The sequence below is a fragment of the Motacilla alba genome, chromosome 6, assembly GCF_015832195.1.
Source record: "Motacilla alba alba isolate MOTALB_02 chromosome 6, Motacilla_alba_V1.0_pri, whole genome shotgun sequence".
Taxonomy (NCBI): Eukaryota; Metazoa; Chordata; class Aves; order Passeriformes; family Motacillidae; genus Motacilla; species Motacilla alba.
The window spans coordinates 7,238,041-7,262,866 of record NC_052021.1 but is presented as its reverse complement, the minus strand read 5'-3'; the positions used below and the strand labels follow the sequence as shown (position 1 = coordinate 7,262,866).

General features: G+C 41.7%; 1 protein-coding gene across 45 annotated transcripts in view; it reads right to left on the bottom strand.

The window, feature by feature from the left end:
• Positions 1-24,826, bottom strand: part of ANK3 (ankyrin 3) — a 339,367-nt gene that overhangs the window by 110,475 nt on the left and 204,066 nt on the right. For 30 of the 45 annotated variants that reach the window (XM_038140069.1, XM_038140090.1, XM_038140071.1 and 27 more), the window contains exons 5-9: positions 21,915-22,013; positions 18,456-18,641; positions 17,880-17,903; positions 16,571-16,669; positions 6,561-6,659 (exon numbers count right to left, since the gene is read on the bottom strand). In XM_038140069.1, coding sequence (XP_037995997.1) covers positions 6,561-6,659; positions 16,571-16,669; positions 17,880-17,903; positions 18,456-18,641; positions 21,915-22,013 — 507 coding nt within the window. The remainder of the gene's footprint in view (positions 1-6,560; positions 6,660-16,570; positions 16,670-17,879; positions 17,904-18,455; positions 18,642-21,914; positions 22,014-24,826) is intronic. The other 15 variants (XM_038140068.1, XM_038140063.1, XM_038140067.1 and 12 more) reach the window with 1 other exon arrangement.

The following is a 24,826-nucleotide window of genomic DNA, read 5'->3' as shown; positions in this document are numbered from 1 at the left end:
TTAATCCCAGGTGATGGAAGTATGCTGGATTCACTTCTGTCTCACTGTGCAGACTGTGCTTATGTGACCCCCAGCTGAATGACTGGCCTAGAGTCAAGGCATACTGCCCACACCCCTTTAAAATAGTTTGCTTAATAATAGTCAACATCCTATTGCTTGTTGCAAATAATGATGGCAAAGTTTTCAGCAACTTTGGTTTTTCCATTTACAAATCACAAAGGAAGGGGCTTTTCTCTGCTGTCTTCCACTGCTCTTAAAGCACATATGTTGTATTGTCTAGAATATGTATGTCACATCATTTTTATACAAGGGATTATCTAAAATTCCTTCTCACACACTCTCTTCACACACATGCGCTCCCCCTCCATTTCTGCATTATAAGGGACCTCCTTAATAATACTTTTCATGTGGAATTATAACATTCTTCCTTGGTAATTCCTAAACCACACTCCAGCTTAAGCCCTGCAAAGTGTAGAGGGCAGGCAGGGAGAGGGAGGCCGTGGTTCAGAGAGCTTTACATTCTCCTGCTTCTACATTTTTGCCTGCTCCTGATAAACCTATGGAAGATAACAGGTAGGGATTTTCATGATAAACTTTTCCTGCTACTTTCATTTAAAACTTGTATGGTTCTCGTTGTGTATGTTCTTTCACTCAAAGTAAGGCATATATTTTAGACATAGATGAAAAAAGTATTTTGGTTCAGACTTAACTCCCTTAACTCAGGGAGTTATTTGTTCCCACAAGATGAATGCAGCTTGGCCTACAATGTTCTTATTGACACCTCTCAAGTCAATTCTATTGTAATTTCTGCTCCTTCCTGCTATTTCAGCCCATAAATTTCTGGGATGGGCATCTTGTTAAAATGATACTACACAAATTCAAGATGTATTGCTCAAAACACTTCAGTAAAGACAAAGAGAAAAGATACCAAAACCCACAAACGATGCATTTTTCAGCTGAGTTGCAAATGTTTTGCCATGGCTTCACAAGTGTTTAAAATGGGTAATGCTTATTTCTTATACCAGTAATTCCCACAGGTGAGGGCATTTCATATACTCAGCAGACACAAACATTTGATATGAAAATATCACCTACAAAAAAAAAAAAAAAAGTTTCTATGGGAAGGATAATCAAACCCAGCAAGGCTAGGTAACTACAGACCTGTAGGCAAGAGCTGAAGATCACCATGTACATTAGATTGTTCACTCTTTTTACTTCCTATAATTATCACATTCTGCAGGTACATCAAAGCCAGATACTCAAGGAGATCAGGCACCAAAGTTAGAGAGCGTTTTCCAGATTTAACACCTCCCAAAGTCATTTCACCAACATACCACGGTTAGTACACACCATGCTCACAAAGAATGAGACACATTTGATCATCTTCCTGTACCAGACTAGACCCTTCCAATGCTCCCAGAGCCCCACCCCTGTGGGTATTTCTGGCTGACAAGGTTTCTGTGGCTCAGGAGGAACAAGCAGCCATGCCTGGCCAGCTGGACCTCATTCTGGGCCACACAGCTGGACCTCATTCTGGGCCACACAGCTGGACCTCATTCTGGGCCACACAGCAGTCACTAGCAGCAGAGGCATCACGTGTGACATAACAGGACAATGCATGCAGGTGCTTGTTGGGACAGCTGACCTATGGCCATTGTTCACATGATGTCAGGTCTCTCCCTCTGCAAAGAGCAAATACACTCCAAGACAGATAATTTAGCTGCAGCTGCACAGATTTTTTTTTTTTTTTTGGTAGTTTAAAAAGACAATATTCACATTTAGTTAATTGGTACATGACACTCAGAGCAGGTAAAGAAATGTGCCAGAGCAGACTGAAATGCAGATCAGAAAGACTTCTTTTTTAAAAAGAGATTCTAAGATTAAAACAGACTGCTATGAGCTCAGCAAGACTTCACTGACTTTTTCAGGAGATTTTCTAGCAGCTTATTTACTGTTCACATAGACTATACTATGTGAACCATAAAATATATTACATGTATTAGGAAGCAAACCTGCCTTAATATGAGTCTGCAATGGCTCAGAAAAACCATTACAAACGATTATGACAATAATCTGCAGATTAAGGACTCTGTAAGTATGCACTGACATGATAAATCATATCATCTGTATTATCTATCCCTCCAGAGAGCCTGAGAGCAGCTTCAGCAAAGCCAAGAGGACAATAGGAGGAGCTATGATTAGGTACAAGCTTCCCATTAGCATTGCACACCCATCTCTGGGGCTGCTGCCTGCTTTTGCTTTTGTTTCAAACATACACACACACAAATGAGACCTAAGCATTGTTTCTGGTCCCTGTTGACACTCAGGTATCTGTGTAGCTCCCTGATCTTGTTACACTGGAGTCAAAACTGTCCTGGGACTGAGCCTTCCTGCTGCTGCGTGTTTCCTCACCACCACACGTGGCTTTAAGGGACCCCTGAGCAGCGTGGGGTCAGCACAGAGCAGCCTCCTTGTACTCCCCAGCTACCTCTTCCCTGTGAATGCTCACCCAGGATTCCCCTTGCATCATGGCATCCTCTGGGCTGTCTCCCAAAGCCACAGCAGCCTCAGGACCACAGCTCTCACATCAGTGAGCATCAGCTTCTGACCCGGTCTAAGAGTGATGAAACCGAGCAGAATCCCCAGTGAAAACTGAAATGTGATGTCAATATTCAGCAAGAGCTTGTCAGAGTTTGAGCCAACTCCCAGAGCCTGTCCACAGTCTTGCTTGGCAGGAGCAGCAGGCACTCCTGTCCCCTGGGCCAGAGGTTCCCAGAGGAGCCATTACTGCTGCCTCCAGGGTTTACCTGCTGAGTGACTCTCCACGCACACACTCAGCCCAGCAGGGCTCTGTCCCACTGCCCCTCCGTGCCCCAGGTTTCCTGAATTCTTCACTCCATTGGCAAACTATTGCAAACTGCCCCAGCTTTCCTGAATTCTTCACTCCATTGGCAAACTATTGCAAACTGCCCCTTCTGGGCAACAAGCAAGGCTTGCTCTCCCCGCACGTGCAAAGCCCACACAGAATGCCAAGGCAGTGCTACTGCAGTTATTTCATATCTTAATTCATGGGGTTTTTCTGGAGCAGCTTATGCATGATCTGATGCATCTTCAAAGAGCATATCCCACATGTTTTCATGCAGATATGAGTGCTGGGCCTGTTGTTTAGCTGCAAAATCAGTAGAATGAAGATTATAAACACTTATTGTTAATCCAGGCTAAAACTTCCTTGCTGCCTGCTTCAGACACAAATTCACTTTGGCATATACAGTATTAGACAGCCAAAGCAAATCAAGCTAATTTAATCAACCTCTCTAATTAAATTTTACTTTTAAAAGTCTTTTCTGGAAGACAGAAAAAACATAATTAGGGCAACATTCAGTAAACATGTTACATGAGGCATTAACAGGCCTTTGCCCAGAATCTTGGCTAAAAACCAGAATGATTAAAGCTGCCCTGGCAGCACACAGTTCTTGAGGGGTTCCCTTAAGAATTCAGTACCCAGCCCCAAATACCAGTTGCTAGACATCTCACACACAAAAAGAAAACAGAGGGAAGATGAACAGCTGGTTAAAATAAACAATGCCGCATAGCATGAACTAAAATGGAAAAAAAAAAAGGCACGTCTGAGTCTCAAAATAGTTTGAACATAATTTTTGGGATGTGTCTTACATCTTCTCTCAACTCCCAGCTACAGTGTGCAGGTGTGTAAGAGCATAATGGTGCTCATCAAATCCCAGTCCTAATGAATCCAGAGAAAGTGGGAGCTCCTGGATTACTTTTGCAGTAATTTAGACAGGATAAGGATTTAGCCCTTCATGTTAACCTTTTGTGCAGTACTTCAGCACTGCTGTTTCCTGGACCATCTGTCAGCAGCAAATGCAAATGCTCATGTAAATGACTAAGGAAAAGAAATCATTACCTCAGCTTACTTATTGCTCAGGAAAGGCTTTTTCTTAATTTATCTATAAAATGATTTGTTTTGTGAACAATAAAAAAAAAGCATTATGTGGAGAGTATTCCAGTATCCCATGCAGAGGATGGATTGCAGGAACAGACCACAAAATGCCAGGTGAATAGATAGATCTGTCCCATCTAAGAGTCAGGGTAGCAAATCCTGGCTCTGTTAGTGTTTGATCAACAACACAAAACAGTATGTTCTGCATTCTCATTTAAAGGTGAAATACAGACATGAAACAGGAGAAAGAAAAGTCTAAGAATTTCTCCCTCTGAGCAGCAGAAACCAGAAATTTCAAGATTTTATTGTAATCCTTTCATAAGGGTACAGAACCTTTGCCATTTATCTTAAAGAAGATATTTTGTCTTCAATAATCAATCTTTGAATTAAATAGTATCATAACGTCCGAGACAAAAAAAACCTATCCTAACACAAAAAAAAATTTGCTTATCTCTTACATACAAAAATTCTGTTACTCTCTTAAAAAAAATAGGAGAAAAGAGAGAGGTCTCACATCTATAAATATGGGACTAGGAGACTCACTTATTTTCTCATGCAAATCCCACCTGTTATCAAGCTGTGTGTGCATTCAGCACCTGCCCCTCACAGAACACACAAGGCTGGGCTCTGCCTGGGCATCCAGCTGATAAGCAGGGCTTGACACATGCACCAGAAAAGACAGACTCAGCTGCTCTCTGCCTCTCAATGCATTCAGCAGTGGTGATGCTGTTGTAAAGGATATATTACTAGAGCCTTTGTCATCCTGTATTTTTTGTAGGGCCATTCTATATCTGGGACATTGAAAAGAAAAATAGTGATTAAAAACAAAACAAGCTGACATATCTTAATTGTTCAGCCTTAGAAAACAACATTGGGTCAGGTTAGAAGGAGGAATTATGCACATCCCTCCTGACCTCTGGAGAGGATGGGTGGCTGGGGAAGCAGGCAGTCTCTGGGGGAGCCAGAAGAAACAAACCAGCACTTCGTGAGCCACACTCATCGCTGCCTTTTGCCTCAGTGGGAAGCTGTGCCAGACTCAGGAGCTGTTAATGCTTCTGCCCTCTTCCTAGATCCTGTTTCCGTCCCAGCCTGTATTTTTAGTTACATAAATTATCCCAGTGTCTGACCCCGAGCTTGTGACAGAGGAAATGAAGCAGAGCACGAATTTTCCTAACTAAAAGAACTAACTTGACTCCAACTATTTAAAGTACTGGTCCCTAATGATTTGGACTGCAGTGGCCCATACAAATACTTGCAGAGGGAAGCAACTAATCCCCCACCAAGTCCCTCTCTCCCTGCTCTGACCAAATGCACATCTGTTACACAGCACCAACGGCGTCCCTCCCCACCACAAGGCAGAAGCACACTCCTCAGCCTGGTACCCCCGTGTGGCACAGAGGAGGCTGGAATTCCAGCCCAGATGCTATACCCACTGTCCACGTTACCCATGAGAAGTCATCTCTTCCATGCTGCCCAACTGGAAAAGAACTTAAACATTTTAGAAATAAACCATCAGCTACTAAAGGTAAAATAGAAGCAATAAGAAAGAGCGTGTGGAGAGAACAAAGGGGTGACAAAATAAAGTGACCCAGTTTCTGAATTTGACACAGAAAAAAGCCACGAATGTGCCTAACAAGCACTGCAGGAAATCTCAGAGACTACAGGAACCAAACAAAAACCTGTGAATACAGGAACAACTGTAGGAAAACTATTCTTAGGTTAATCATTGATTTTGCTTAGAATGATTCTGAATGGTAGAACTTACACAGATGAATTCAAAATGGTAAAGGTAAAGGTGATAAATTAATATGTCAAGAAAATTATAACTGTCAGAAAGTCACTGGGACAGCTCTTGAGAGTTACAGCTTCTTGCAAAGTCACAGGAGTCTGTTGCAAAGACTGCCCTGACAGCCCACAGCACCACTAGTTCCAGATTTACTTCCAAACATTTGAACTTTTTCCTACTCTCACTCTTTTTTTTTTTTCCTGCTTTGTAAGTAAATAAAATATCATAAAATATTCGTGGCTTGGTTGGGTTTTAACTACAGCATTTAGACATAACCACATGCATTGAGTTTCTAAGTCACTGAGGGCACTGAGTTAGGTGTCAGCCTGATGGAAACCATCCCTGTGCCCGACACATGTGCTGACAAATCCCACCCAGAGCCTGAGCAGCAGGAGAATCACCAGCCACACACACTCTGTGACACTGCCTGTGGATAGTGAAAGGCAAACACACAGTGCATCTCAAAGTTACCCTGCTAGCATTCAAATTCTGAAAGATCTGACTTGGATTCTCGTCTTTTAGCGTGTTCCTGTGCTTTCACCTCTACTCCCAAGAAGATAAAAGTAGCTCCTAATGAAACACTGGAAAGGGAACATGGAAAATGGTTGGCTGTGAGCTTTGCCATCCTTGGTGCTTCACACACTGCTGTAAGAGATGCAAAATGTTAGTATCCTACTGCAATAATTTCATTAAAAATAAATGCAGTGCAGCTGTAGTAGCCTGCTGGCAAGATGAATGATTTAAGCTCTACAGAAACACACAGGTCAGAGGCAGTCATTCCCCACAGTCACTGGCAGCACTCACACTTGAGCTTACCCTTGTTTTGGCATCAATTTTAGCTCCTCGATCAAGTAGGAGTTTGACCATATTTGCGTTTCCCCTTTTTGATGCAACGTGCAACGGTGTGATGTCATTCTGTGGAAGAAAACAACATGAAAATAAATATGCTTATGTCTGTCTTTCATGAATTCCATTTTTATTTGGCTCACAGAGTGAATTATGCCCAGTTTGCTAAATCATAACACAGTTTCTTTCCCTGGGAGCATGAAAGCAAAGGGAAGCTGAGTTCAACATCACATGTGAATTACTGGCCTGATATCTGTACATACACACGCTGAAGACAGAAATCAAATTGTTGTTAGGGTTATAAGATGACATGATTGTGCCTCAGCTCACAACTTTTACTTAAAGGTTGAACTTATGCAATTTTACTGAACCTTAGCAATTTAATCCAGCTGTGGTTGTTTAGGAGGCTGTAGTGATAAGGATTCATACCTCAACTTCACCAGCCTTCTAGGAGCCATAGAAAAATAAACAAAACCATTATTTCTGCAGATCTCATCCAAAAATTATGAGAGGCCAGCATTACTTATTTCTGAACATTACCAGCAAACTCTGAAAGCCTGGCAAGCACCTTCATTTCAGTTCCACCCTTAATTTTGCCTGCTCAATTTGCTCCTCTAATGGGGGCAACACCGTGCTGGAAGTGGGGCTGCAGAGAAGTGTGTGTGCTTCCCTGAGTGGTGCCTGGCAGGCTGGCACAGGCAGGGATGCTGCACATCCAGGACAGTTACATAACCCACGCTGAGCACACACGGGCAGCACTTCTTAACAAGATGCAGCCAGGACGTCTGTTCATGCTCTGCTGAATCCTTTATCTCGTGGCCTATGAAGGCCACGTCCTGTATGTATTTGATCATATGGAGCCAAGGAAAAATAGAAAGGATCTAAACAGAGCATGCAGCTAGGGTATGCAGACACACAGAATTGTAAGGGAGGTGCTCCTGAGTGTTGGGGGCAGCACAAACAGCTGGCTGCGTAAGCCAGCAGCCCTGGGACCCAGCAGAAAGCAGCATACCCAGTGTCCTGTGGCTGGCTGAATCAAAGGCACCCTGAGCAGCAGGGAGGGGAATGGCTGTCTGAGCTGGCTAACAGAGCCTTCAGCAGCACGTCCTCAGAACCACAGGTGAGTGCTGTGATGGAGAGCCAGCACCAAGAAAAGATCCCCTCTCAGGTGTGACAAGCTGACTCACAGCCTAATCATAACACCATGTACCTCATGCAGTTGCTACATTTTCTTTTACACAAAATTTCACTATGAAGCAAACTCTACTACTAGAAGGTACTAATTAATATCATCTCAGAGGTAAAATACATGTTAGCAAGGTTAAATGACAGAGATCCCTTCTACAATATTCATGATCATTAGAGGATCAAAGTGATGACTGTGCTGGGGTAGCTTCTCGTTCCTTTAAAAAGCAAAGTGAAACAAGAAGATGCTCAGCACATTAAACAGAAAGTGCAGCATGTCTAGTCCTTTCAGGGAGATAAAACTATGTGATCACTTAAATTTTCTGTGAGATGGTTTTGAAAAAAAAAGAGTTAATTCTATTTGACTGGGAGCTGACACTGGATATAATATGGGGTCACTACAATACTGTACCAGTCACAAAAAGGAGAGAAAAAAAAGGAGAAAAACAATTATGTGGAGATACTTTCTGCTTTTTTTCTCTTCCCAGGAGGAAAGATGTTACTGAGGTCAGAGGGAGAGAGAGATGAATTCTACTTTCCTGAGAAAAAAAATGGTAAAGGAAATAACTTTTGTGTCTTCAAGTAGAGTACTGCAGGTAATTTAGATTAAAGAATCACCTTTTTCCACTTGCTGATGTTATGGGGTAAAGAGGTTAACTCAGCCTAACAGACCCTAGTGCCCTGTTAATACATCAAAATAATTTAGTACTAATAATTTACTGCCTCATACACAGACAAGAAGTGTTTTCCAAGCATCAAGGAAGAAATGGAGGAGGAAGGGGCAGCATTACAGAAGGCAAGACAAACACCTGTTAGAAGTCTGGTACTCATTCATCTCAACACTAAGCTGACTCTAGTGCAGCGCAAGGGAGAGCATCACCACATAAGAATGTGCACTTTGGATCTATTTATTTGCCAATCAAAGCTCCTGCTGCCATGAATGAAGGAGAGTTGATTCTGGAATAGAGGGATGAGTGCTGGCAAACACACAGCTCAAAACTAAAAGCGATGACTTCCCCTTAGCAATTAAGGGTGAGGTGACACTGTTTGCTTGCAGTGGTGAAAAAATGAAAAATATCCACTTTCATGTTCAAAACCAAGTCCTGTTCAAATGACATTCAGATTTCTGGATTGCTACCAAAACTATTAGGACAGCATATTTCTCTCCCAGCTTCTGACAGGGGCGATCACGCTGGCTGGAAATGTGAGGAAATTCTACAGCACTGAATAAGGGCTGAGCTTGAGAGCCAGCAATCCATCTTTGCTCTATGTGATCACCTGTCTTTACAAAAACCATATAAATTTCATGTCTTTAGCATCTTGAAATCTGGAGTTACTTTTGGTTGAAAATAGGCAGCAAGTTCACATTACAAAGAGATGGATGGAGAAAGAATGTGATTGCTCCAGAAAAATTTTGTGAGGAAAACCAACTACACACAGCTTGCCTGAAATAATTAATGGAGCAGGAGGAATCAAGCAAATTAAGCTCTGTATGTCCAGTATAATATCTGTCCTTATGCATGACCAAAGAGCTTCTCCTTCCTAGGAAAGAGCACTCATTCCCTTGGAAGGAGTTTGCAGTTTTTGTTGTACTTCACTAACCTGATCAGACAGTTCATTAAAAAGTTAAGGGATGAAGGATTAAAAACACTTTTAACCTTTTTCACCCTTGACATCTCAGGAAAACACAGTGAGGAAAAGAAGGAGAAAAAAGAGAGGGGGCAAGTCTCTACTCAGAATTTAATTTTGCTGTTTAGCTATTTAAGTTTTTACTGGCAGCAAAGAATGCTAAGTAATAATTCAGCTGGCTGAGAATTCTGACTCCAAACAGATGAAAGAAGAGATGCACGATTTGAATGCTTGAATAATTACACACTGATGTTCAGGCCAAGAAACTTGGCTTTGGTCAATACTCTGTTGTACCAAGTCTTAAAGAATCACAGCTAGAAGTTTCATATGTATGGCCCTTCCCCATCTCTCATCTCACAATTAAGAACACGAACTGAGAAGTGAAAAAACCTCAGACAGCACCACCATTAATTCTTCTGATGACAAAATGTAAAGCAAGGAACTCAAAATGGAGTTATTTGTACTTGTCACAAGAAACGAGATAAAAAAAAGTTTTATAATATGTGCAACTTTGGTGCTGTTTATTAACACTAAAACTGTGGTATCAGCAAACAAAATAGCCACCAAATGTAAGGTTCTGAATTCTTCAGTGTATCAACAGCATCTGCTGTCTTTTCAGTCTATTTTTATCCGTTTGATCTTCTACAAATTTCTCCCTTTGTTCTTAAGATAGAATAGTAAATCAGGAAAATTTTGAAGATGTTTTCCTGCAGTAATGAAGCTGAAATGCCTTCCAAAAGTTGCCGTTGAATTCTGTGGTTCAGATCTAGAGTTCCTGCTGGAGCGCTGCTTGCCCTTGCTGTTGAACTATCCAAAGCTGGGTAATGTGTCAGGCAGACCCCTTCACACTGAGGTCCAATTTGTGAGTTAATAAAGTCTACAGGGAATAAGAAACATCATCGTGAGAATAGCAAGCTAAAACTACGGAGAAAATGGCCATAGGATTATCAATTAGAACACAGCCTTTCCTCTCCTTCTTGGCAGATTTCCTGGGACAAGTGACCTCAAGTCCTCTGAGACTGTACATAGCTCAAATGCCATGGATTAGGTGCATGCAACTTCTTCTGTGCTCTCAACAGCATTATGGATGGTGGTTTTCCCTTTGTCTCCATCCTGCCTGCTGCATCCCACCACCTCCTCACACAGGGCTGTGCTTTCCTCCAGAGCCACACAACATCCACAAATACAATGGGAGAGGAGTGACCTGCTTTTACAATCAGTGGCCTTTGCTTGTGCCTGATCAGAGGGAACACCAAGCCTTTCCAGCTGCAGCTCTCTATCTATAGCTTCCCAAGAAAACTCAAAAACTTTTCAGTTATCTTGTGTTGAGAAATGAGCCACCAAACACGTCCCAGCTGAAATGAGATCAGCTGCCCTCTGACACACAGTGTTATCCATCCCAGCTCACCACAGCAGTCATAATGGCTCCTTTCTACAAATTAGCCACATGAATGGCTAGGAAGTCAAGGAAAAATAGGGTTAAAATCATCAGTGTGCAAAGCAGATCTTCTATGGTTCCATTTTAATGCATTTAGAAAACCAGGAACTCCCCCTGGGTTTCTGGTGTGCAATGCTGTCCTGTGAGATTGCCTCTTTCTCCCATCACAGCTGGAGTTTTACGAGCATAAGGATGCTAATAATAACCAAGAAAAGTAAATGTTTGCACTCACAGCTTCATATTGGGCTCTGAAATGCACTTTAAAAGAAGGCACGAAACAAAGGGAAAACCTTTCCTAGTCATGTGCTGCATTGATTTAAATGCTGACTGAGCAGCTGATCACATCAGGACTGTGAAAACTCACTGCCAGTCACATGGACTTGGCATTTCTTCTTGCTGCCAATGAGAGAACTTACCTCCACCTCTGAGCTCTCCCAGCCTCTCAGTGGAGTACAGTTTTAATCAGAAAAATTACATGATCTGATTTCAAATTTCACTTTGATTTAAAACAAACCAGAAAAGTCTCTCATCAAAATGTTCAGATTAAGTTGGAATTTAGTAAGACAGTTTTTCTCATGCCTCAACTAAGAGCAAACTCTAGGAAGAGCTTAATATTGACACAGAATGTGTAAGACAGAAGCTGAAAACAGCCAGCTATTTTTGCTATAACAGAAATATCTTATACGGTCTGGAAAATCCCTCCAGCATTAGAGGTTTTTAAGGAAAGAGCATAATGGTGGTTTTTTTCACACTGGAATTGTCAGCAGCACCACTGCATTGTTATTACCACTATTACCAGATCCTGGAGGTGTGGGAAGATTGTGGTGTGCATTTGAAGATCCTCATATGCAACTATGCCCCAACATCAACATGCTGTATGTTAAAACACTCAATATCCTCCCCTGTGTTTTTCTGCAGTTCGGAACTAGAGCTACAACACAGCAGAACTCCTGCAGAGAAAAGTCTTATATTCCAGTAGCAGTCACTGGGATCACTGAGGCTTTTATAGATGTTTCAGAAATTAAAGATAAAAATGCACAATCAGATGCTTTCCAGGAAACCCTCAACAGCACACAATTTTCCAGCTTTTTTCCTTCTCTTCTCAATGCCAGTAAGTCTTATATTGTGCTATTTTAGTTCTTGTGTGCTTATATACTTAACTTTCTTCAGGGTTGAGATGTATAAAATGAATCCTGGATAAAATGAATCAAGAAAGACTATAGAAAGGGGCTCTTATGGCAAACCACCACTGGGGAAACAAAGATGTTTTTCTCTTATGCCACTGTCACTTAGATATTGCCTGCTCCTTTTGATGGGCTAATGGTGTTCTGCTTCCCAGCCTCAGGGTCATCATTAATGCATGTTGTCCTCACACCACCCTCGAAATTACCAAAACCTTTCCTAACCTTCCAGTAAGCAAACTTTCTGCAGGCAAAGCCCACTCCCAGTGGAACTGAGATCTCCTCTAGGACAAGGAGTGCTGTGGATCAGGAAGGCTTTCCCAGGGCTGGATGCAGTTTTATGGCACAGTGACGAGCTCCTCCCTTCTGCTTTGGCAAGAAAGATGCAGGGAGAGGTCATCTTCACACAATGGATTCCCTGGCTACCTCCATCTTCTGACTTGCTCAAGCACAGAGTGGATGAGGGGGTCACAGAGGTTTCTCCCAGCTGTTGCTCTGGAAGCTGCAGAGAATTTCATCCTTCCTTCCTTTCTGTTTTCCTCAGAGACAGGTGGAGCTCCAAAGGCATATCCTCACCTGAGCTAAACAGATCTTTCCACTGGAAGATCATCTCAGACAGAAGAAGGCTATCTCAAGACTGTATGAACCCCCAAAAGATAACTTTTACCTAAATAAAATTCCCAGTTTATTCAAAACACCTTCAAAATCATTAAAACTCTAGGTAACACATCTGATACAGTTTGATTTAAAGGCACAAGTGGCCGATAAACAATAGTTTTAAAATGGCAGGAATTAGTTTTTCCCGTTGAAAAAATTGATTAACTAGATTCACTTAAAGGTATCTGGCTACCCTTCCAGTTTGTAAGTAGGATTCATCACACTGTCAGCTAAGAGAAGGGTGCCTGGAGGTGTTGTAATCCTTCACACCCCAAGTGGTGACTGCTTTAAAGTGTTAATCTGGCCAAGAAAGGAGGCCGACTTCACCCTCAGTTACCCTTTATTCTCCTCCACTTCTTTAGCTTCTGTGTGATTGTCTCCCAGTTAAGCAAGAGGGAATTATGGTGATGCAATGAAGTATTTGAAGTATTTTGGAGAAGCTGGACACATGATCATGTACTACAGGAAAAGGATGATGAGTAGTCATAAAATGCCTGTTACCCTGCAATGCATACCCTGCCAGTAATTGTGACAGGTTTTCTGTTGAGTTTGAGCCCAAGAAGTCGAGCAATTTGGAATGATTGTTTTTGCTTTGTTAGAAAATGGCAAACATCCAGCTGAATAAGGAGATTTTGTTTCATTTGGAATGAGGTTAGGACGGCTCCCAGAGCTGCCTCCTTGTTTATAGGTGGAATAAAGGGCATCACAAGCTGATTTACTGAAATTACTTCCATCCGTCCCAATGGGGAGTTTGCTGTGCCACCTTCCCTGCACCTGCAGCAAGGCAAGAGGAGAAAGCAGACACAGAAGTGCTAATGCAGCTCACAGGGAGAGCTGACATGACATCAGTCACTCGGCTGCAGGAGTGCAAACCTGTAAAAGCAGGTACATTTCCAACCCCCCAGCCTCTCCAGTCAGCAGGTACACAGGCTGGCAGGCACTGTGACACCTGTTAGAGCTCCTGGAGCTGTGCCTGTCCCCTGGCTGTGGTGATAGAAGGGACCAAGGGAATATGTGACAGCTGAGAGGCAGGCAGGTGTGTACCAGCGGGGCTGAGGGAGCAGCTGCTACTGAATATCACTGGGGACATCATTTCCTTACAGTACAGCACCACTGCTGCTCCTGCCCACACACTGAGAGCCATCAGCAAGCTCATCTCTTTCCTTGCCTTCGCTGCTGGAGTCTCCTCCTTCCCTCAGGGCTCTTGGAAACAGCAGCTGAGGAGATTTCCTTAGCCACAGGCCTGCCCTCCTTTTCCTTACATTCACCTGCTCTTCATTTCACCACACTTGCCCTTGGCCTTACAGCTCTGCCTTCATCCTACACATCCATTCACATTCCTCCACCTTTCCTCACCCTGACTACACTGATGGTGGCAGATGGCAGACAGCAATTTGTCACACATTTGTCTTCACATTACCCTGCTCACACAAGCTTCTTTTGTTACCATAATCCTCTTCTCTTCTTCAAACCTCTCCCTAGAATTGTACTTTCCTGAAGAGTCTGAATATAAACCGAGAGATAGACTAGTAGTGTTAATTTGTATTTATTTAGTAAGAACAAAGCAAAAATGCACAAAGTGCATTTGACACCCCATCTTAAAAGTTTGCTCTTTCCACTTCTGAAAGCTACAGTCCATATGGTAATATTTTATTTGGGTTACAGCCCTTCCATATCTTTGCCTGTTGCTCATCTCACACTGTCAGCATCTCAAACAAGGGTCTTTCCTGCAGAGGGAAGACAGCAGAGTGTGGATAGTGTTTACAGATACTTCAACAAGAGCCAACGAGGTGGCAATGAGCAGGCTCTACCTGTGGGTCGTTTTCAGTACCTGTTTTGCACTTTGGGTAATCAGGGATCAAGCAAGGGCTCTGCTACTCGGTGCTGATAATTGGAAGTGCTCTGTTAGCCCACAAATCCACTGCTCTGCCAGAACCTAACCCATCCTCCTGCGCAGTGCTTTCATTCTCTGCAGTCTGATAAGCACTAAAGAACAAAATTCAGCTCCATATTACTGTTATTTATGCTACAATTCTTTCTGTCACAACAACTTTATCTAGATTTGCAACTGCCACGGAGTGGAGATGAGCTCTCTCTCTCTCTCTCTCTGGATGCCCCTGCCCTGTATCACAAGCACAAACATGAGCTCAGTGCTCCTTGAGTCACAGCCTCAGCCCACTGCTCCTTCAGGCTGGTGTCACTGCATCCCCACCTCCCCAGCCATCCCAGAACTCTGGCTGATGATGACAACCAATGGAGGCAGAATTTAGAATGTCCAGATCTTGAAGAGGAGGCAAGAATGGCCTTTTTGCTCTGGATGTGCTCTTCACAAGTGCCCTTAATCCAAAACAGAGCCGCTCAAGCCTAAGACTTATTATTCTATTAAAACAAGCATAGGCAGATGGTATTTAGTGCACTGGTACTAAATGCTGCTAATTGCTAATGTAGGAGCATTGCTAATCCCTAATCTTGTTTCTGAGTGGGAAAGAGTTGACCCAAGACCCCATTTGTCTTCCCCACTTCTGTGATTAGGGCTTATCAAATACTCAATGCCAAAGCCTGGGATGGTATGAAATGCCTTAATGCTCTAATTGGGTCAGCTAAAGGACTTGGAAATCAGAGGTCAATGCTATCAGTGAAAGCAAAGCAAGGGGTTTGCGAGGCTTGCCATAACAACTCTGCTGCATGTAAATATGTGCCTCACCTACAGAAGCACTCAAGTTTTTAGCCATATAAACTATCTGAAGTATAATACTGCAAATTCACTTTTCCCTTTGTGCAAATGCTCTAAGCAGTGTTGTAGTACTTTTCCTCCTGCAAAAGTAATAAACATTAACACATGATCAAAAATCTCAAAAGAGGAGCTGCTGGATTATCCACATGACATAATTCCCCTCACAAATATAATCTTGAATTTACACTGGATTTTTTTTTTACTTTTTCTAATTTAATTGAAATATTGTTCCAGAAACTCACTAGTTATATTTAATATTCATTATTAAGCAGTTATTAATTAAATAACATTAATTACTAAGATTTAATAGGAAATATCTAAATTTCTAGACAACATTCATGGCCAACATATGCCTATTTACTCTTACATCAGCATTTGCCTTCACTTTGAATGCCTTGATTTTATCTCCCTATTGTCCTGGATCACCACCACATCTCTTCCCTGGCTTTGTTTGGATAAGGTTTGGTGATCCAAAGCCTTGCAGAGCCTCAGTTTGTTTTGTTTTGGGGTTTATTTATTTATTTGGTCTCATGCCTGGCATCACTATCTTTCCTTTCTCTTCATTTTGTACCCCTATCCTTCATGCTGTATCCCTGTCCATATCTGTTTGGGATTTTCCCCTGTTCGTCCAGCACTAACTTCCTTCTATTGTTTCCTGTCTTTCTTCTGCTTACACTGTGGATTCCACTCCTAGGTCTCACTTCATTTCCTACTCATCCAGTTTCTCAGATTTCCTTTATGAATCACCTGCTCTTGTGCATGCAATGGGAGCACAGATGCTTTCTTCACCACCACACCTGATGTTCACTGGAAGCGACGGCACGGTGAGGAGAATTCAGCAGGGACACATCACTCATGCCATATGTCACAGCTACAGGTGGAAGCATTTGTGCCCCTGGATGCCAGCTTTTGCAAGGCTGGAACCACAAAAACAGCAGCTCCATTCGATGAAAGCAGAAGTTTTGGGAGGTGAGGTCTCGAGCTCACGTTTGGTTCAGCAGCCCAGGGAAAGCCCCTTTGCACCAGATGGTAACAGAACAGCTCAGCCAGGTCGGGCCCCTTGGCTGGTGAGGGAGATGTGGCTCTCACAGCTCTGTGCAGAAGCTGTGGCCACGTGGCTGCAAAGCAAATTGAGCATAAGTGGCTCCACACTCACCCTTGCAGTGAAGTCCACGGCAGCACCCCGGTTCAACAGCAACGTGGCTACATTGATATTCCCATAGTGAGCAGCTATGTGGAGGGGAGTGAACCCACTCTGCAAAATAACAAAACACAACCAATGGATACTTAAAAAAAATATCGCACTAGCACCCCACCATTCGTGGCACATCACTGACAAAAGCTAGTAATAGGAGCCTGCTGCAAGTCACCACTCCAATTCTGTACTAGTTTTCACTCACTGATGTTTATTTATAGTATCTCCGAGAATCTAAATAAAATCACATTGCTATGCAGGAGGGAAAAAAATTAACATAATTATTCTAGAAGAAAAGAAGTCGAATAAAACTTTCAGTTATTCCAGGAAAACAGCAGCAAAACATTTGAGTATTAAAGCAATGATCTGACTTTTATAAGAAATTAGCTTCTAACTAGAAAAATATAGTTATTGGTATTATGTCAATCTTGCAAGTTAAATCTCTTAAAGATTCATTGCAGAAGTTCAAATACAAGTCATTTAATGATATTTGCTAACTGATTTTTATAAATTCAAAGTAGATGCAAATGAAAATAACATCAAAGACTATTTTAAATTATTAATATGTTTTTTTTTTCCAAGGGTTAGCACCATAAGGACCAGTCTCCCACTGTGGGCAATCACACTGGGTTATGTTCAGACACCATGAGTTACCACCCTAATTAAAAGACATCTTACTGATAAAATTACTTCAGCAACTGATTTTCATATTTAAATAGTTTTACTTCCTTTTAAAATAATGCTAAAACATGCAGCAATTCCATCAGTCCTGCAAAGTATGAAACCTTATGGGAACTAGATGCATTTCTAAATTGTTAGCAAGCCATGCTAGCTGCCACTGCCTTGCTTCGGGAGTTTTGCAGCTGTAAAACCACTCTCAGATCATTCTATTTGCTGACACCATCGAGGTAAGTGTCATGCAGAAGCCTAGGATCAGACCTGGATGCACAACATGACAGGGTTGTCTGCAGCTCTTAGAACATCTGATAAACATATGCTCCATGAGAGTCCCTGAAAACTCCATCTCTCATAATACAGCCCTTTTATGATGGCAGTTGGTTCCCAAGAGTGCTTCGCTCTTACTTTTACACCCTAGTTCCAGCTGCAGAGAGCCCTGGTCTCTAAACTACAGTCTTCTCTAGCACATGCTACTTCATTTCATCTAAAGCAGGTGTCTATCCTATAATATGCAATGCAGACAGGAGGGAGAAATGATGCAGCAGCACTAAGTCATGGAGGAGTGATGATGCATATATATATTTATATATACCTCTGTTGTTCTATTCACCATCATCTAGGTTAACACATTTGGAAGCAAAGAGGGGGAAAAAATGAACGGTTAGTCCACCACTGGTGACATGGGTGCAGAAAGCTTCATGATGGCTGCGGGGCACGGCAGCTCGGGTGGCAGCACGCCCGGCACACACGGGAAGCTCCACAGGGTGGAAGCAGAACCAGCGAGTACTTCGAGTGCTAATTGTTACATGTTTACCAAAGTTCTCCAAGTTGAAATTGTGCAGACAGCTGATTGAATGGCAACTGCGCAGTACCTACAGCCCGCCACTGCTTTCAGGAGCGGCTCTCATTTCCAAGATAATAATTAAAATAATATTTTGTTTATTATTTTGCATTTGCAAGGTTTCTACAAGAGAAATTAACCCTGATTTAAACAGAAGGGGAATGGGGGAGAAAGAGGCAAAGGAGGCAAATCAAATGTTATTCCTTATCAGGTGTTAGAGGAGAAAGTTCTGTGTAACTGCAGCAAAACAGCTCACACCAGGGGAAATCTCCCCTGGGTGTGGTCAGCACCTGAGAGCATCAAAGCTCCTTGCTTTTGCCAACTGACCTTCGACTCCACATCAGCGTTGTGGTCGTTCTGCAGGAGCAGAGCCGCCGCCTTGGTGTCGTCCTTGCGAGCCGCGATGTGAAGGGCGGGCAGGCGAACCTTCCCCTTGGTGTCATTTTCCAGCAGCAGGGAAACCACCTGGTCATGGCCTTGCTGCAAAGCTACTGCCAAAGGTGTGAAACCATCCTGCAACACACAACGGGCACCGTCAAGGTGTGCTCCAAACCTTCCACGGGGCGGGAAGGGGGAGCAAAGAGATCTCAGCCTTACGAACAGAGCTGGCCCAAATTCAACCCAGTGTAACATGGCGCAAGTGAAAAGAACCCTGCAATGACCCTGAAACTGGAGTAAAGTGCTGGTGAACAAGGTTCAAAACACTCAAAACACCTTTCTGGCACCCCAGACACAACATAAAATTATAAGACACAAATGACTGAGACTCGAGGAAAAAAAGAGTGAAATTACTCATAAATTTACAGTTAATTATACAGATACTTATTTATGTAAGTTCTTAATTATATAAAAAGGTATACAAAGCTGGAATATTAAAATTACAATTGCTAATGATGTCTCAATAGTAAATTATCATCCATTCCTGACAGATTATAACCTACATTTTTATGTTTATTTCAAAAAAGGCCAAATAACTAAACAAACCAAAACAAACAAAACTAGCTCTATTGTCTAATATATTTTATATTTAGATTTAAAATACAATAATTGATCAAGAATATCACATTCTCCTAATGTACTGATGTTCTACTACAATTTTCCTTTCTAAAAATGTATATAATTTGATAGACAATCCTCTTACAAAAAGAAGTTATTTCCTTTCAGATCTGCTAATAACCAAATTGGCAGAGAATAAAAAACCCTGAAAAACAGAAGGTTTTTATTTAACATATTTTAGAGCAGATTCCTCAAACACATTAAAAGTACAGTCTGGGATTTATAACTTTATGTTTTAATTTTAAATTTTTGTTATGGATTCTTAGAAAACTAAAGAATGAAGGAGTTGTCATTTACATTCTGCTCTGTCCCAAACATCTGTCCTTGCAGCCCAGGAGCACATCCAGCTTTGCCCAAGATAATACCCATAAATCACTCAAAAAAATCACCAAGGCAAACTGCTTTGGATATTTATTTATTCAGTTTGTCTCCTGATGAATATATACAAAACCTGTATTACCAAACTTCATTGCATCTTAGCAAGCAAACATGTTCTTTCACTTTTCAACTACTGCCATGATGGTGAAAGCGTGTAAACGAGAAATAAAAATGCAACAGTGACAGAGAAAGAGGCAGATCTTCACTGCACGTCAACAGTGCAGAGTAGAAGTGTTGACTTTATAACTTTTGGAATGAAAAGTAATGTTTTCAAAATGGAATTTCTCCCTCTAGCTTCAAAACCAAGAACACCTCAATCAAGGATGAGAAACAGGAGGGGTCTTGAAAAAGAGAGCTTTTTCAAAATTTTTGAGGGGAAGAAAATCACTGGAATTCCTCGGTCCTAACAAGCCATTTCCACCATACCCTCCCCACCCCCTGAGGAGTTTCATGCTCATTTAACCAGGTTTCCCTGCTGCCTGCAGCTCCCCATCCTCCTGCAGCAGGGGCAGGCACTGGGCTGCAGTCCTGGGGTGAAACAGCCACAGGACCATGGGATGGGAAAGATGCTCTGCAGCCCTGAAGGCCAAAGAACCTCCCTGAGCATCCCCAGAGAGGGCTCTGGCAATATTGCTCTACTGTACGTGCAGAAATGGGGGTTCTTGCCTGGAGAAACCCTGGAGGCCTTGGCTTCCTGCTCTATTTACACATCCCAAAATTCAGCCATTTCACAGAAAAGTGGTGCAGACACCCACAACATCTCTTCTTGTAGGGAAATAGATTATTTCCCTACAATTATTTCCTTTAATTAGATTAAAACACCATGATGAAATAGTTACTTTTAAAGAATATTTAGCTAAGTGGCAATTCTTTAGTTATGAAAGGTTTTGCACTTAGAATGATGGAGAGAAATCAGATTTATAAGAAAACTTGGACTAAGAGAAAATAAGAAAGAACCCATAAGCAATTATCTCAAACAAGGAAGGCAATAAAGGTGCCACTGTTTTGTAGTCTGCTATCTTCAAATAAATCTTGCATGGATAAAATTAGATTGCACCTTATCATCAAGCTGAGATGGAAAAAAAGCTCAACCTAAACTGACATACAGTGTTCAAAGGAAAAACAGTACCAAACAAAAAAAAAACCCAACCTAATACCCCTTGAAATTTTTTTCTAAAATCTCTTTTCAGAAAATCATACAGTGGCAAGTGACAATTTTGGACCAATTTTCCAGATGTAAAGTATTTTATTTTGGTATTTCTTGACTTTCATATCCTTGAGCATTTCCAGAAAGTGGTTCTGATGTGCACTTCAAGTTATAACTAACTTCTAGTGATTTTGGAAACACTGCTTTGATCCATTAGCAATTCATTTTTCACAGTGTAATAAGGAATAAGGTTTCCTTTCTACACCATTATACAGTGATCAGGTATAGGTGCACAATAAACTAATTGTGCATTTCATATTTTTCAAAAACTAGGCCTTTTTCAAATAAGCATTAATTCCTTCATGGAAGCAGTACTGGTGCAGCAATTAGAATTCAATAAATACTAAAGAGAGCACATACTGAAATACCTTTCTACAGTTTGGTAGCAAAATCTTGGTAATAAGACAACTGAAAATTCACCAGATTCAACACCTTTCTCAATGCCATACATTTACAACTATTAATATATTTGTTATTTATTTTCCTCTCAGGTTTTCTTATTTGAGTTAGAATTAATTTTGTATTTGAGTTAGAATTGCTTTTTAAAGAAAGAAATACAAAGTGTTCTTCTAGAAAGATGACAGAACCCCTTCAAGGATGGATCCCGCATCTTTCTGTCAGCTTGAAATTCTCCCTGCAGCACCAGGTGGGGTAACTGGGTGCCACAGAGAGGGTACCACCAGGGCAATGAAGCAGTTCAGGAAATGCCCCAAGCCCCAGGTAACCCTGTGTTTTCTCTAATATCCCAGGGCTGGTCCAAAGCACAGGTGAACAGCTGTTCTTGCCTTATGGCTGCCACCCTTCTCATTGTTCACTATTTTTAATAAAAGCACAGAGAACTTTTATATTATACACACAGCTTCCCTGTGTGAGCACTTAACCTGGAAGATTAGCAGTTATGACTAAGAACACATCTATATTTAGAACTGTCTCTAGTTAAAGTATTTCTTTTTATTTTAGAAATGGCAAGAGACAGTTAAAATTGCTGGAAAGCCCATAACTCTATTCATTAGCACACTTCACAGAGACAGCTTTTTATTCGTCTTTAATTTTATACTTAAAAGACTAGTTTGATATAAGCTGGCAGAAATCATTGCCGAAACACATTTTGCTTTGTTCATAAAGTGTCAAGTGCAAACTTTTACCTCTGTGGCAAGGCTTTGACTGGCACCATTGTCAAGAAGAAACTTAACAACCTCCAGGTGGTTTTCTTGGGCTGCCATGTACAATGGAGTGAAGCCATTCTGAAATACAAAAACAAGAGTGTAAACACCCCACAAACATTTTAGACATAAAACAGATCTGCCAAATCAGGGAAGAGTGGGGGAAATGAAAAAACTGTTTGCCCACAGACGAGTTAATGGCATGATCTACACTGGCTTAAGTGAAGATGGGAGAAGGGTAATATTATTTAACAGGAGACACAGAAGAATTTTTCAGCTGGCCAGGTACAATTCCCACAGCTAAGCCAGAAGATATCCTTTCACATCTGTTGTGAAGTTAAGCTAAAAATCAATCTGGACAGATGATTTGGTGGCAATGAATTATGGTTCCTGATAAATACAGCCAGCCACAGCACTGGAAATTCAAAACAGGGCAGGGAAATACAATACAAGTCTGTGGCGAAAGTAAGCAGTGACTCTTCAGAGTAATTGACGTTTTTTTCTCTTCTTTCCATTAGCTTTGACTTCTCTTTCACTTGTGACAGCTACTTCTGCATTCCATCTCCTCAAAGAGCTGCCTTCTGAGCACACTCTGCTTCTGGGCACTGAGCTACTTCATATTTCAGGCACCAGGAGATGTGAGGATCATTGGTTCTCAGCAGTTTGAGACAGAGGTTTATCAGTGTTTCTGAACGCATTAGAGCATCTCTCAAATTATGCTTAAGTGGCTGATTTCAATCAATGCAATATAAGTATTAGAAGCTGCCGAGCTTAACTCGTTCTTTGGTGAATGCCTTTGTCTTACAGTCAATGCTTTTGTCTTTGCCTTAACCATAAACAGGTCACAGCCTGTCAGAAATTGAATTTTGGGATTAATATTAAGGCAATGCATCTTTTACCTTTTGTTCTAAGAAATTCTGAAATCTCTGCTACAATTGCACAGGACACTGACCTAGATTTTGCAGAAAACCAATGGGCCTGTAAACAGATGAGCTGAGAGGAGTTTGCCCATATGTTTACATCAAAGGAAAAACATCCACATTCTGGGCCCTGGAGAGATGCAGAGGGAGACCACAGGCTCAGACCCACGGCAGTGAAATTGGGCTGAGCTGCAGTGGAGCAGCCGAGGGACACCTGACTGTCCCAGCCCCGGGCAGAGGGGCAGGGCACAGGGGACCCGAGGCCAAGCACGCGGCCGCGCTGGCAGCAGGGACACAGAGGAGGTCACAACAAAGGACACTTGGGGAGGAAACGGATGTTTGATCCAAGAGGAACTTCACCAGCAGCAAGGCACCCAGCAGCTGTGAAGCCACATGTTTACAAGGCCTGCACAGGTGGCAGGGCCTGCTGCTGTTCCAGGATTTGATATTTTGGTGTCTACTCAGGCAAGCAGCGCTACAAGCACAAAAAGCAGGCACTGAAGGGCTCACAGAGCCCAAGTCCAAAGTTAGAAATGTGTTTAATGCACTCTCCAGAACAGAGGTTCAACAGTTCAGTCACCATCCAGTCAAAATGCTACTTAATTAAAAAACAGAGAAGCAGTTGCTAAGGCACCTCATATGTCACACTACAAGTTATTACAATGAAAAGCAGTCTGGTATTTCATGGCATATTCTATATCTATTTACTAACTCAGCTGGAAACAAAGATTAATTTTTTAGTTTCAAACATTTGCAATTAGAAAGGAAGCAGGAAACTCTACCTAATAGTTAGCTTCATGAAATAATTAATAGGCAAAAATTCTCAAAACCAAGTATTATTAGCATTTGGAGGCACAGCAGAACTATTTCTCCTATGTTAAGTTTTTGTAGGGTTTTACGTATCTTTCCACCCCACACTTTACACTTGCTTCTCTCTTTAAAAAGGGGCTGGAATTACCAGACAGCCACAAGTCTGAAAAAAAAACATTTTGTCTTGAATAGTAATAAATAGCCCTTAGAAGAGGTGTAAAATTCAGCCCCAGCACAATTTTCTGGCTTGTTTTTTTGGCCATTTTTACAGACAGGAAGATTTGGCTAGAGAAGGCCTAACACTGGAACTGTCAGCATGGGAGAGCTGTCATCTTCAAGGAAAGAGGAGACAAAGCTCAAGTGAAGCTCAGCACCACAGACCAAGCTGGTCCAGGGCAGTTTGGTAACAGAAAGCACCATGGACCTCCTCAAAAGCTGAATCCCAGCTGGGGGGGTCTCACTGCCTGGTATTGGTGTGGAATGGCCAACAGAGGGGTTACATGGGTGCTCCAAGTAAAGGCATCAAAGGCCTCCATAGTGGGGTGGGGGAGAAATAAATCTTTAATTCTGGCATGTTAGCAAAGTTGGAGTAACATGTGGCAAAACCTTAGGGTGTATGGACAATGCAGTTATATAAGATGTTTACAATCTCAGATTATTTTTAGTTTCAGGGCTGAATACACAAGTTCTCAAACACAAGCTGAAAAGATCCTGTCAATCCTATCTTAAGTTCTTTAACAGGAAAACTGTAGCAAATATTTCTGCTCTGTTTTACTTCTTAACAACCATGGGAGATTTTACCTAAAAATACTTTATATTGTTATTGTTCTCCTTAAATTTAAGTTATATGGTTCCTAGTACTGTATCAAGCAAGTATAAAAGAGTAGGAGAGAAGAACTGAGTCATTTATTTCTTTTGTCCAGGTGAAAACAAACATAAAATATAGACCACAAATGACTAACATTTTCAAAATAGATCCTGTTAAGCATTTTGTTCCTATTATTTGAAAGACCAGAAAACACCCCACGCCCCTTCTTTAAAATGTGGGTTTTTTTAACAAACATTTATTTTCATGCCCACATGTTTATAATACAGCAAAATGGTAATCCTGGGCCAGATGAGAAGGCTGTCTCTTCTCTGACACTGCCTGCCAGCCCCTGAGCA